General features: G+C 39.5%; 1 protein-coding gene across 15 annotated transcripts in view; it reads right to left on the bottom strand.

The window, feature by feature from the left end:
• Window positions 1–13358, bottom strand: part of plcb4 (phospholipase C, beta 4) — a 53903-nt gene that overhangs the window by 4435 nt on the left and 36110 nt on the right. For all 15 annotated transcript variants that reach the window (XM_051138410.1, XM_051138418.1, XM_051138413.1 and 12 more), the window contains 13 exons: window positions 11644–11695; window positions 11111–11213; window positions 8961–9125; window positions 6749–6953; window positions 5962–6050; window positions 4623–4761; window positions 4319–4371; window positions 3962–4027; window positions 3745–3860; window positions 3575–3650; window positions 2680–2855; window positions 814–915; window positions 672–729 (listed from right to left, as the gene is read on the bottom strand). In XM_051138410.1, the coding sequence (XP_050994367.1) occupies window positions 672–729; window positions 814–915; window positions 2680–2855; window positions 3575–3650; window positions 3745–3860; window positions 3962–4027; window positions 4319–4371; window positions 4623–4761; window positions 5962–6050; window positions 6749–6953; window positions 8961–9125; window positions 11111–11213; window positions 11644–11695 (1400 nt within the window). The remainder of the gene's footprint in view (window positions 1–671; window positions 730–813; window positions 916–2679; window positions 2856–3574; window positions 3651–3744; window positions 3861–3961; window positions 4028–4318; window positions 4372–4622; window positions 4762–5961; window positions 6051–6748; window positions 6954–8960; window positions 9126–11110; window positions 11214–11643; window positions 11696–13358) is intronic.

The following is a 13358-nucleotide window of genomic DNA, read 5'->3' on the forward strand; positions in this document are numbered from 1 at the left end:
GCAACTTGATCACTGCATCATTTTAGTGTTAGGCTCTAAAAATAAAATAAAACTAGACTGCAAAAAGATCTTAATTTCAAGAAATAGGCGTGAGTATCTGTTTCAAATGTGTTTTTTCAGGATTTCTAGATATTTTATTAAGAAAAATTTAAGACGTAAGGAAAGAAAATATAAGGAATAAATTGAAGGGAACACGATACATTGATACAGTCTGTAAATATAAATATCTGGAGAAAACACATCTTACGTATGTTTTCCAGTGCAAAATGTATAAAGATTCTGAAATCAGCATACATTTACTGGAGTTTATGATTAAAACAAGAACATATATTTGCAAAAAGAGTCCGAAAAATCTACTTAATTCAAATGGAAAAACAAGAAACATAAAACTTTGTTCAATTTCTCAGAAAACAAGACTTGATATCTTCATTTTGCATCTTAAGTAAATGTATCTTGATTTGCACCGAAAAACAAGAAAAAAAAATAGTAGGAAATTTTCCTTTTTGCAGTTCATGCAACATTTAATGCCATGTTTTGATTTGGGGATTGTGTTTTCTCGTTAGATTAGTTGTTCAGCTACACAAATACAACTTTAGACAAATGCATTTATCCTGCATTCTTCAGTGAACGGAGCCGTGAGCATCAGTTAACACTGAAGACCATCAACCCACCCTCTTTCTCTCCTCCAGGAACTTTTTGGTGTTGCTGCAGTTCAGCTCCCGAACTCTCCTGCATCACAAACCCACAAACTCGTTAAACTCTGACAAATGATGATTATTTAATCACACCGCCCGTCCGCGTGTCGTGCCGCACCTCTCGCGTTCCGCCTTGTTTTTGATGCTCTTGTCCTGGCTGATGGCTTTGCTGTTCTCCATCGACGTCTTCGCCTGGTTGGCCTTCATCTCTTTGCTTTGCCTGTCGATCGATCACAATACAAACATGTTCAAAACACAATCCAGAGAATCAGTGTTTGTTATGAAACATCATCTCATGCTCAAGGGTCGCGGCTCTTTCTTATGGAGATCCAGCTGCAGAACAAACGGAGATTGGGTTCACGCGAGGGGAATTATCAGTGTAATTAATAAAGACTCTTGAGCTGAATAGACGCGTGTGCGACGGGCCGCTCTCCTCCTGAACTTACAGAGACTCATGCAACATTAATGCCTGTTAATGATAGCAAGCCGGCCTCGTATCTCCATCCTAATGAGACGCCACATCAGCATTATAAAGAGGAGAATACCGGCCCAGATGAATATATTCATATGAGTGTCGTGTATTAAATCAGATACAGCAGTTATTAGCATACTACTTTCCACCGTAGTACACACTACACTCGCCGCTCTCGTCATGAACATGGAATACGAACAAATCGACTCGATTCACAGATTTTCTATTTGATTCAGGAGTGATGATAGTGATGACAGTGACAGTAGTGATGGTAGTGATAGTAGTGATGATAGTGATGGTATTGATGATAGTGACTGCAGTGATGATAGTGATGATAGTGACTGTAATCATGATAGTGACTATAGTGATGGTAGTGATAGTAGTGATGGTAGTGATAGTAGTGATGATGGTAATAGTGATAGTGATAGTAGTGATGATAGTGATGACAGTGACTGCAGTGATGATAGTGATAGTAGTGATGGTAGTGATAGTAGTGATGGTATTGATGATAGTGATGGTATTGATGATAGTGACGATAGTGATGGTAGTGATAGTAGTGATGATGATGGTAATAGTGATAGTGATAGTAGTGATGATAGTGATGACAGTGACTGCAGTGATGATAGTGATAGTAGTGATGGTAGTGATAGTAGTGATGGTATTGATGATAGTGATGGTATTGATGATAGTGACGATAGTGATGGTAGTGATAGTAGTGATGGTATTGATGATAGTGACGATAGTGATGGTAGTGATAGTAGTGATGGTATTGATGATAGTGATGGTATTGATGATAGTGACGATAGTGATGATAGTGATAGTAGTGATGATGATGGTAATAGTGATAGTGATAGTAGTGATGATAGTGATGACAGTGACTGCAGTGATGATAGTGATAGTAGTGATGGTAGTGATAGTAGTGATGGTATTGATGATAGTGATGGTATTGATGATAGTGACGATAGTGATGGTAGTGATAGTAGTGATGATGATGGTAATAGTGATAGTGATAGTAGTGATGATAGTGATGACAGTGACTGCAGTGATGATAGTGATAGTAGTGATGGTAGTGATAGTAGTGATGGTATTGATGATAGTGATGGTATTGATGATAGTGACGATAGTGATGGTAGTGATAGTAGTGATGGTATTGATGATAGTGACGATAGTGATGGTAGTGATAGTATTGATGATAGTGACTGTAATCATGATAGTGATGATAGTGACGATAGTGATGGTAGTTATAGTAGTGATGGTAGTTATAGTAGTGATGGTAGTGATAGTAGTGATGATAGTGATGACAGTGACTGCAGTGATGGTAGTGATAGTAGTGATGGTATTGATGATAGTGATGATAGTGATGGCAGTGATGGTAGTGATAGTAGTGATGGTATTGATGATAGTGATGATAGTGATGATAGTGATGGCAGTGATGGTAGTGACGATAGTGATGATAGTGACGGTAGTTGAGCGTGCAGTGAACACACACACACACACACACACATCTCTCACCGTTCGTGGATGAGCTTGAGCTGCAGCGTCTGCTGCTCCTGAACGCTGGCCAGCAGCTTTCTGAGGAGCTCACACTGCTGCGTCACATGGGCGTCCTTCATTTCCTGTTCCTCTGTGCTGTGACAGTTGATCATCTCTGACCATTCTTTAGTGTGCTGCGCCACCATGTCCTTCACCTGAGAAAACACCAGCACGACGGACACGCGTCAGAAAACACAGCTGAACGTTTGCTGACAATTATTATGGGTAAAAATCATTTAAACACAGGGACGGATGGGGTTGCCATCAGTACATCAGCTTCAGTCATGGGTTCAAATATCTTCAGTAAGATTTAAAGCACAGGATAAAGCACACGCATAACTAGAAATTTCTAGAACATTTACACTTTGATTAATTGCTATTGAAAATATAATAAATGTGAAATCTGTGAGTAGTCAGACATTTAACTGGCATCAGACATCCTGACATTCACCAGCTACGTTTACATTCAATCAAATCAATCAGTTAGAGATCGGTAGCTCAATCAATCATATTAACACCTCAAACGACCTGATAGAGCTTATCCAAATCCAGACGCTTATCCAAGTCGTCTTTCTTTTTAGATGTCATTTGTAAACAATTACATTCACAGCAGCTCCAGTGACAGTATGGCAGTGACTTTGTGTGCGCTGAAATTTTGTTTGGAATACTTGTAATGCACATATAAACAAATCTGTAAAGCACACCTGATCAACAAACGTCACAGAAGTGACCAAGCGACCAACTGATTCCTGCACACCCGCTGTCGGATCAGAGCATACGATTTTGTCACTGTTATGGTGCAATGCGGTCAGATACTCCGCAGGCGAGTAAATAAGCTATCAGGCACAAAGCGTGATGGGTTTTTCTTCTGTACCTTTTCTTTATGGTCTGTGGTGAGCGTCTCGACCTTTATGGCCGTTTCCTTCTTTAAGTCGGAGCAGTTGTTTTCTCTAAAATGGAGAACAGTAAGAGTCACAATAACATCAGGGCCGAATGACTGCGACGATGCAGAAGAGGCAGCGTTCCCCATCATGCTTCACTCACCCTCTCTTCTTGATGGCCTTCTCCAGCAGCTTCTCCAGCGTGAACTTCTCCTTGTCATGCTGAGCCACCATTTTGTCCACCTGCGTGCAGTGCGATTTCTGCATGGCGTTGTGTTCCTGCGACGGGAAACGTCTGCGTCAGCGTGTGAGCAAAACAAACACGAGAATCCCGGCAGAACGGAACGGCGATCTAACGATCGTCCTCACGTAACACTGACCTTAGCGTGTCGTTTCTTTAGCGTGTTCAGTTCCTTCTGCTGCTTCTTCATCAGTTTAATGAAGGTCTAGAGAAAAGAGATTTGTGGGATTTCTGAGGTTCATCTTTACAAAAAGACGCAACCAGAAAAACGACACGCTAGGAAACACGTCAAGATACAGTGACCCGCAGCAGCGCTAATGAAATCCTTCAATACGCAAAACAAAGCGGAATGCAGAAAGCGAAACGAATCAGTGAATCCTGAACAAAGTGATTGACAGTATTGAATCAGATTTTATAATGTTTCATGTCAAAACCTCAATGATGCGGCATTTCAACTTGGTGCATAATAATCCAGTGTCGTGTCACAAAGTTTTACCTTCATCTGCTTCAAATCTTCGATGTTCACCTGATTCACGATGGCAGAATTATCTGAAAACGGAAGAAACAAAATGGTTAAAAAATTTCAATGATGCAAATTATATAGAAAATACAGATATTAAATTCTATAAAAAAATATTGTCAGACCCGCTAAATTATTCATAACCTTTAAAAAATAACTTTAAATATCCAAATATATTGTGTCTTTGGCTGTGTGTTATTTTAAGGTTTGTTATGATTGTGTTTACAAACATTTGACTTCCATGATTGTGTGTGTGTGTGTGTGTGTGTGTGTGTCTCACCGCGTTTGCTCTCGCTGATGTTGTTTTGTGTGGCGTTCACCTCAGAGCTGCTCTGTGGCGTCACGTTGGTCTTCACTTGACTCACTTTTCCCTTCTTATCACTCTTGCAGTTTTCGTTGGGCACGTCTGCGATGTCGCTCTGCACCGCATCGACAAACACACGTCAGGACACACAAACACATGCACAAGTGCTTCAGAGGCTCAACCAGTGATGGGAATAATGGCTTTATAAATAAACAGCGTTAGTAACATTGTTATTAAATAACAGCGTTATAGTAATCAAACAAATGACTGTTTCCCCCGTTACAACACAGTTACCAATACTGACAATAAAATGCGGAGTTACTATAATTTATTATAATATTATTTTTTTACTTTTCAGTTCATCTGAATGGATTTGACAAACCGGAAACTCTAGTGTGAAGACACATGACTAGCCGTCACTTCGTCTCACACACGCAAAGAATAATACAGAGCGAGAGAGTCTTACACACCATGCAGAATTGACACGCTACGTGAAAATGATATTCTTTGTTGTATTTTCCTCTCAAAATAATGGAGTTCCTTTGGAGTTCTTCAGCTTTTAAGAACTGCCGGTTACTCCAGTGGTAGGCGGAACTAACGCACAAGCGGCATCTCATTGGCCGGCGCTCACCTACTATCGTCTCTGTTTTGATTTCAGCAAATCAGTTCGAGCGAATGCAGACAACGTGATTAATATTCATGAACCCAGCAGCTCATTAATCCTTAGTACGTTTTATATTGTTATTAGTAGTAGACTTCACAGTAGTTTTATCTTATTAGTATCATTTTTAGTTATTTCCTTTATTCATAGAAACACTAAATTACAAACAATATCACAACAATATACCACCACCAGTCCTACGTTCATGACAAATATGCATTCATACATGGTTATTCTAATTATTAAAGTTCTAATTGCTGAAGTTTAATGCTAAATTATCATAATGTCATATTATAATGCTTGACTGACTGATGCTAAATGTAGTTTTAGAAATGTAAAAAACTGTGCCAGCTTACGGTTTGGGTTATAATGTATATAACCTTAACCCTAATTATAGGTAATGTATATGTATATCAGATATTTAATTTTAAAATGTCATTCATTTAATTTAAATTTCATTCAACATATTTAATATTGGGGGCATCCAAGTTATTTGACATATTTGAACCTTTGTTTTAAAAAGTAACACAACAGTTACTTTCCCTGGTAATTAGTTACTTTTATAATGATGTAACTATCTGTGAGAAGTAACTAGTAACTATAACCAATTACTTTTTTAAACATTCCCAACACTGGACTCAACGCTAAACGTACCGTTTCGATCCCGAGTGCTCGCATCTGATCGGCGCGTTTTTCTGCGATGGTGAGGAACTTCTTTGGATCGGAAAGAGCATCAACGATGGCTGGAAAACATGACAGAAACACAGTTACACAGCTCACCATGAGACAGAAATACAGCCAACACCAGCAGAACATCATTACAGTACCACCACATCACACCATTAATACACAGATCATATTCTCAACTAATTACAAAACATGCAAATAACATCCAGTCAGACTCGGAGAGACAAAAACCCTTAAATAATTCAATTTAAATATTTAAACCCTCTCAGAATAAATCATAATTCAACTCTTCAGGTTAAACTTTCATTTAAATGACAGGAGCTACTGAAACTGAACAACCTGTTATGAACTTTACAATTAAATCAACATTCAATTTGACTAACTAACGCTTCATTTCTATACCATCATCATCATCATCATCATCCTCCTCCAGACAGATATGTATATACATGTGTGTATGCAAGCATATGTATGTATATATTTATTTTAATGCTGCTTTTGTTTTTTTTAAGTTAACAATTAAATTTGTTTCCTTATTCTCTATTTATCATAAAAATTCTAAATGATAAAACACCAAGTAAACTAAATGAACAAACACTCAGTTTCAGCATAACAGAGTCTGTGCGTCTTACTGGACGTGGGGGTGTGCGAGTGTCTGCCTGTGTGATGTCATTTCCTGTCACTGTTAGCGCTGCCACAGGCATGATGGGTGTAGGCGTGATTTACATGAACGTGTGTGTGTGTGTGTGCTCACCGCCGAAGCCGTCGGGCACGTATGTCTTCAGGACGATGTTGCAGAAGACGGTGGGCAGCGACAGCGGCTTGTTGCCCTCGTTGCGCAGCGATATGTGCCGGTAACCCGCCTGCAGCCCGTCCAGCGGCAGGATCCTCTGACCGATCAGCTTATTGTTGTCGTCGTACACGGCGATACGCAACACCGCCAAATCCGGCAGGATCACCTGACCGCAGATGAGAGATCACATGATCAACAGTCCGTCTGACCAAAGATTCAGGATTGAAGCAGGTTAAACACAGAGGCATGATGGGATACGACACACACCGCTCCCATCATTAAACCCTCCACTGCTGTACAGGACCTTAGTGAAACCCCCAATGGACAACACACAAAGTTTTCTCGTAGTGTGTGGGTGTTTTTTTTAAAGGGGTCATCGGTGCCCATTTTCCACAAGTTGACATGAATCTTTAGGGTCTTAATGAGAAGTCTATAAAATACTTTGGTTAAAATTTCTCAGTGGTAGTGTAAAAAACACTCTTATTACCTTGTCAAAATCAGCCCTGTTCAGAGCGAGCCGTTCTATTGCATGTTCCTTTAAATCCTAATGAGCTCTGCTCACCCCGCCCCTCTCTTCTGTGGGGTGACGAGCCGGTCTGTTTACTTTAGCCGCAAAACTCGCTAACTCGCTAACTCGCTAACTAAGGCGCATTTCCTTCTAAAATGAAAGTAACGTTAATCTACTTCAGCGGCTCAGATGTCGGGAGTAAATGATGACTGCTGTGATCATTATTACATCCAACAACAGAACACCTCAATCGCTCAGTCAGAGACATTCTCGTCTTCCCCTGCATCGGAGTAACAGGTGTGTCGTGTGTCGGAGTGTGACGTCACACAGACAAGCTGAGAATGGCTTGATCTGAAAAAGGGGATATTTCTTATAAAGATTACAAAAATACTACTGGCTGGATTTTTATCTGCCAACACACATTTATGTTCAAAACACATGTAAAAGTGAGTTTTGCATCTGATGACCCCTTTAAAAGTTGATCATACTTTAACTTGAGTTCTGCATTTGTAGAACACTATCCTGCACAACACACATGTGAGTCTGTGAGTCTGTGTGTGTGTGTGAGGGAGTGAGTGAGAGTGTGAGAGTTTGTGTGTGTGAGATGTACTCCTCATAATGTTCATTTCCTCCCATCAGCCTACAATGATGGGCAGCACTACAGCACAATTACAGCTTCTGTGAGGAGACACAGAGAGAGAGAGACACACACACACACACACACACACACACACACACACACACACACACACACACACACACACACACACACACACACACACACACACACACACACACACACACACACACACTCACACACACACACACACACACACACACACTCGGGTCTTTGTGCTGATGCAGCAGGATGTTGGCGTCTCTCGACCGTGACACTGACACCACAGATACAGACCATAAATCAGCAGTGCCGCAGTGCCACTGAACACACACACACACACACACACATATACACACATACACTCACTCACTCAATAACACACACACTCTCTCTCTCTCTCTCTCTCTTTCTTTCTCTCTCTCTCTCACACACACACAACCTCAAGTTCTCAAATCTCCAGCGGCTCAAAATCACTTTAATTAACAAAATGAACAAACTGATTCAAAACTGTCAAAAACTGCAAATGCAACTGAGATGATCTGGAAAGCGTTCCGCCTAAACGCTCATGTAACCTTCATCATACACTCGTTCAATGCTCAAACGCTCATCTAACGTTTACAAAACGTTACACAACACTTCCTGTTTATTATTCTCCATACACAAGAGCAGTCGGACAGCGCCACCTACTGACTGAAGTCTCACAAACACACAGAAAAAATTTGCCTAAATGTTTGTTCCTCTGCATTTATTTCCAGCAGCTTACGGTAAATTGTGATGAATCATTATAAAGAATCATACTGAACTGATTCATATGACTTCTGATTCACATTTCCATATTTGCTGACTGAACAAATCACTAACAAAAGGAATCGACCCCTTTAAACTGAAACAAAATTGAGTGATTGTCCAAACAAACAAACAAACAAACAAAAAAGAATGAACTAAAATCAAACTGACGCTGAGAATAAAAAGACAACAGCCAGTGCAATCTTCTGAACCGGAATCACGTATGTGAAAAGGAAGTGAATCGCTTGAAGATGTCAAACCTTCCTGAAGACAAACGGCTCCTCGTTGTAGTACGGGTTCAGGCCGTTGTTCATCACCATACGCGTGCGGAACTCTTTCCGGATGGTGTCGGTGGGAAGGCCGTACATGTCCACCTCCACGTACGTGCCGATCTTCTTATCCGATAAGAACTGACCCGAGAACACCTGAGGAACGACACGGACATGAACCGTCAGTCAGAACGGCGGTGAGACTGATCCAGGAACAGACGAGGAGTCTGAGTTCACACAGCAACTGACTCACTTCATCATTAATCAATGGAAGAGTCAAATGAATGATTCACAGAGTCATATCACACACTTCTCAGGCCACTTCTCAGGTTTTGAACTGTTGAGTTTTTGATGATCGTTCTCTCAGACTGTTACTACTCTACTTTTATGTCAAGTCAAGTCTGAAAAGCTTAAATCTCAGACACACATATCTGAGTGTTCGAAAGACCTTAAAAGATTCAGATAAAGGTCAGTGTTGTGGTAAGCGGGAGTAAAATGTGACCCTCGATCACAAAACCAGTCGTAAGGGTCAATATTTCAAAACTGAGTTTTATACATCATCTGAAAGGTGAATAAATAAGCTTTCCATTGATGTATGGTTTGTTAGGACAGGACATCTGGAATCTGAGGGTGCAAAAAAATCCAAATATTGAGAAAATCAACTTTAAAGTTGTCCAAATAAAGTTCTTAATGTATATTACTAATCAAAAATTAAGTTTTGATATATTTACAGTAGGAATTTTACAAAATATCTTCATGGAACATGATTTTTACTAAATATACTAATGATTTTTGCCATAAAAGAAAAATCAATAATTTTGACCCATACAATGTATTTTTGTCTATTGCTACAAATATACCCGTGATACTTAAGACTGGTTTTGTGCTCCAGGGTCACAAATATTTACAGAAAGCACCAGTGAAGACACAATCAAGTGAAAAACAGCCGGTTATCAACACTGAGTTTAATACTGTCTAAATGTGATTATTAATTATTTTGTTGGTTATTCTGGAAATATAGAGTATGGCTTTAATTTCAGTTAGTAACATCTCTGAATTCAGGCAGAATTACAATATTGTGATGTTGTTCCTTAAAGGAGAAGTTCACTTTCAAAACAAAAATTAAAAGATAATGTAGTCACCCCCTTGTCATCCAAGATGTTCGTGTCTTTCTTCACCCAATAAGAAACTGTTTGTTGAGGAAAACATTCCCGAATTTTTCTCCATATAATGGACTGATATGGTGCCCTGAGTTTGAACTTCCAAAATGTAGTTTAAATGCGGCTCTAAACAATCCCAGCCGAGGAATACAGTCAGGATATGTCGAAAAACTCCTGTCTTCTTTTCTTCTTCAACATCAAAATCGTCCTATATCACTGTTTTACCTTTTTTGTTAAGGGTGTTTGATCTTCTTTGCATGTTCACTTTGTAAACACTGAGTCAGTACTTCTGCAGCGATGTAGGATGATTCTGAATTAGGAAGAAAACGAGATCCCCTAACTATACTGACCGCATTGAACCAGAAAAAAACAGAGTTCATGCAGACTGGGACAAGAGGAGAATTTGAGGTTAAAAAGTATATAAATTGTCAATTGTTTTGAAATTAACAGATCGTTTCGTTAGATAAGACGCTTCTTCCTCGACTGGGATCGTTTAGAGCCATTTGAAGCTGCATTTAAACTACATTTTGGAAGTTCAAACTTGGGGCACCATAGAAGTCCACTATATGGAGAAAAATTCAGGAATGTTTTTCTCAACAATTTCTTATTGAGTGAAGAAAGACACGAACATCTTGGATGACAAGGGGGTGAGTACATTATTTGTAAATTTTTTGTTCTGCGAGTGAACATTTCCTTTAATGTACTTATAAATTACAAATCATGATAAAGATACAGATATAGATTACTTGTAAAGATATATAAGATATAAGATATATAGTTATTTGGTAAAGATTTGATTGGTCATATCCTTTTTTTTGCAGCCAGACGAATGAAAAACTCCATTTTGGTGGAAACGAAGAAATAAGAGACATCAGTATGTGAATGAGCAGTGATTGATGTGTGTTTACTGATGAAGACTGACGGACCAGATGAAGTTGTGTTCTGTGATGTCTCGTGTGTGTGTGTGTGTGTGTGTGTCACCTGTACGCTGCAGGTCGCTGCTATCACTCCATCTACTGGCGTCTCAGAGAACGGGTCGAACATCCTGTCTGCGCGGCGCATGAAGTCTGGTTTCAGGAGGTACCTGCAGGAGAGAGTCACAGGAATTACTGCAGCATCCTGACACGTTCTCTCAGAGCTGCGCCTCTAGGCCAGATATTAATTATTTTTCTGATTAATTGTTCAACAGAAGATTAATGATCCGAGCTTTTTCCATTACACAATCCCACGTCTCCTCACACACACGCGGACTGAGGGGCTGCTGGGTAATAACGGGACATTAAGGTTCTGTGATATTGACGCTCGTGGGCCAGTAATCCCAGATGAGCGTTTGGCCTCGGGCTGGATTCGTACACGAGAATCTGCGCGCGAGGGCCGATATTTAGCGAGCGCTCATTTGCGCTAATGTTACAGAGCGGACGCGCCGCCGCCGGCTGCAGCTAATGCGACGTGACACCGTAATTGATGAGCTGCGGCGGGAAACGGCCCCGCGCCGGACCGCGGCAAACACTCACCCGCATGCGCCGTTGTACTCGAACTTCCCCTGGTTCAGCTGCATGCCCAGATCTGAAACACAGAGATAATGTGTCACTGCCATCGCTAATGTGCATCAATATACATGCATTATAGAGAGAAACGCATTATACAGACGTTCATAAAGTCTCTTCAAATACACTCCTTTGTACAGAGTCCCACAGATCAGATGGGCTGGGTGGGGTATTTATAAAGGCTCCTAGATTCTGATCTAAGACCTGATATTTTTATTTTATCCTGTATTTTATGAATTATCATTGAATCATTAGTCTAGCAGGTTTCAGTTCAGTTCCTATATGCACATTATAAAAGCATTGTAACGCGTTATAATTACACACACATTATTAATGCATTTTCCATTTCAAATACCTTCTCTATAAAAGACTATAACGCTGTGAATTCTGATTAGAAACGTGGTCCTGTGACTGTAGTTTATCTGTGGAAAACTCACTGGCATGATGTGGGAGAAATGTGTTGCTATAAATTCCACCATGCTGTTTCTACACTCTAAAAAAAAATGCTGGGTGACTTTTTTTTTAACCCAAATGCTGGGTTCAGTTTGTTGGGTCATTTTATTGGGTTATTTTTTAACATTTTTTATCCAAGTGCTGGGTAGTTTTTCTGTAACTAAGTTGCTGGTCATTTTTAATGCCGTTTTTTCCTGCCCAATCACTGGGTTAAGTTTAGTTGGGGACACTTATTTTCAAATGATATCGTACACTATATGAACTGAACTGAGCTGGATGATGACATCATTGAATTCAATGATGAACTGCCTTTAACTGAAAATTGAGTGTTTACTGTTGCCTTTTTGCATTATTGATGCACTATTTCCTATTTAAAACTGTACAGCCGCTTAGTCACAATTCTGTATTGTTAAAAGCGCTATATAAATAAAGGTGACTCGACTTGATTAAGCCCGTCTCTGACGAAACAACCCAGCTGCTGTGCGCGCTTTTTGAGTCATCTACAGGAGAGATCAGTTCTCACATCTTCAGTGAAATAAAGATTGATTACATTTCATTTCTTTTATAAAGTCTTTACTGTGCTGTAAATTGTATTATTTTATGTAACGCAACATAAGGACGAGATGTCAGTCAGCTGTGCCAGCAGCGGTCATTTTGCATGATGGAAACACCTTTGCCTTAAATAAAATATATGTGACCCTGGACCACAAAACCAGTCATAAGGGTCAATTTTTCAAAATAGCTGAATAAATAAGATTTCAATTGATGTATGGTTTAAGATAGGACCATATTTGGCTGAGATACAATTATTTGAATATATAAAATCTAAATATTGAGAAAATCACCTTTAAAGTTGTCCAAATGAAGCTCTTAGCAATGCATATTACTAATCAAAAATTAAGTTTTGATATATTTACAGTAGGAATTTTACTAGATATCTTCATGGAACATGATCTTTACTTAATATCCTAATGACTTTTGGCATAAAAGAAAAATCAATAATGTAAATGTACAATGTATTGTTGGCTATTGCTACAAATATACCTGTGATACGTAAGACTGGTTTTGTGCTCCAGGGTCACAAATGGATTTTATTTGTTATTTGTTAGTTTAATTTAATTTGATGTTAAAATATGTTCTCTAATGTCAGTACTGTTTCTTTATGGGCAGGTAGTCACGTCATCTTTCAGCTAGTGATAGAGTGAAATGCGAGGCCGCGGTCTGAAGTT

This window comes from Labeo rohita, chromosome 20 (genome assembly GCF_022985175.1).
Source record: "Labeo rohita strain BAU-BD-2019 chromosome 20, IGBB_LRoh.1.0, whole genome shotgun sequence".
NCBI classification, from domain to species: domain Eukaryota; kingdom Metazoa; phylum Chordata; class Actinopteri; order Cypriniformes; family Cyprinidae; genus Labeo; species Labeo rohita.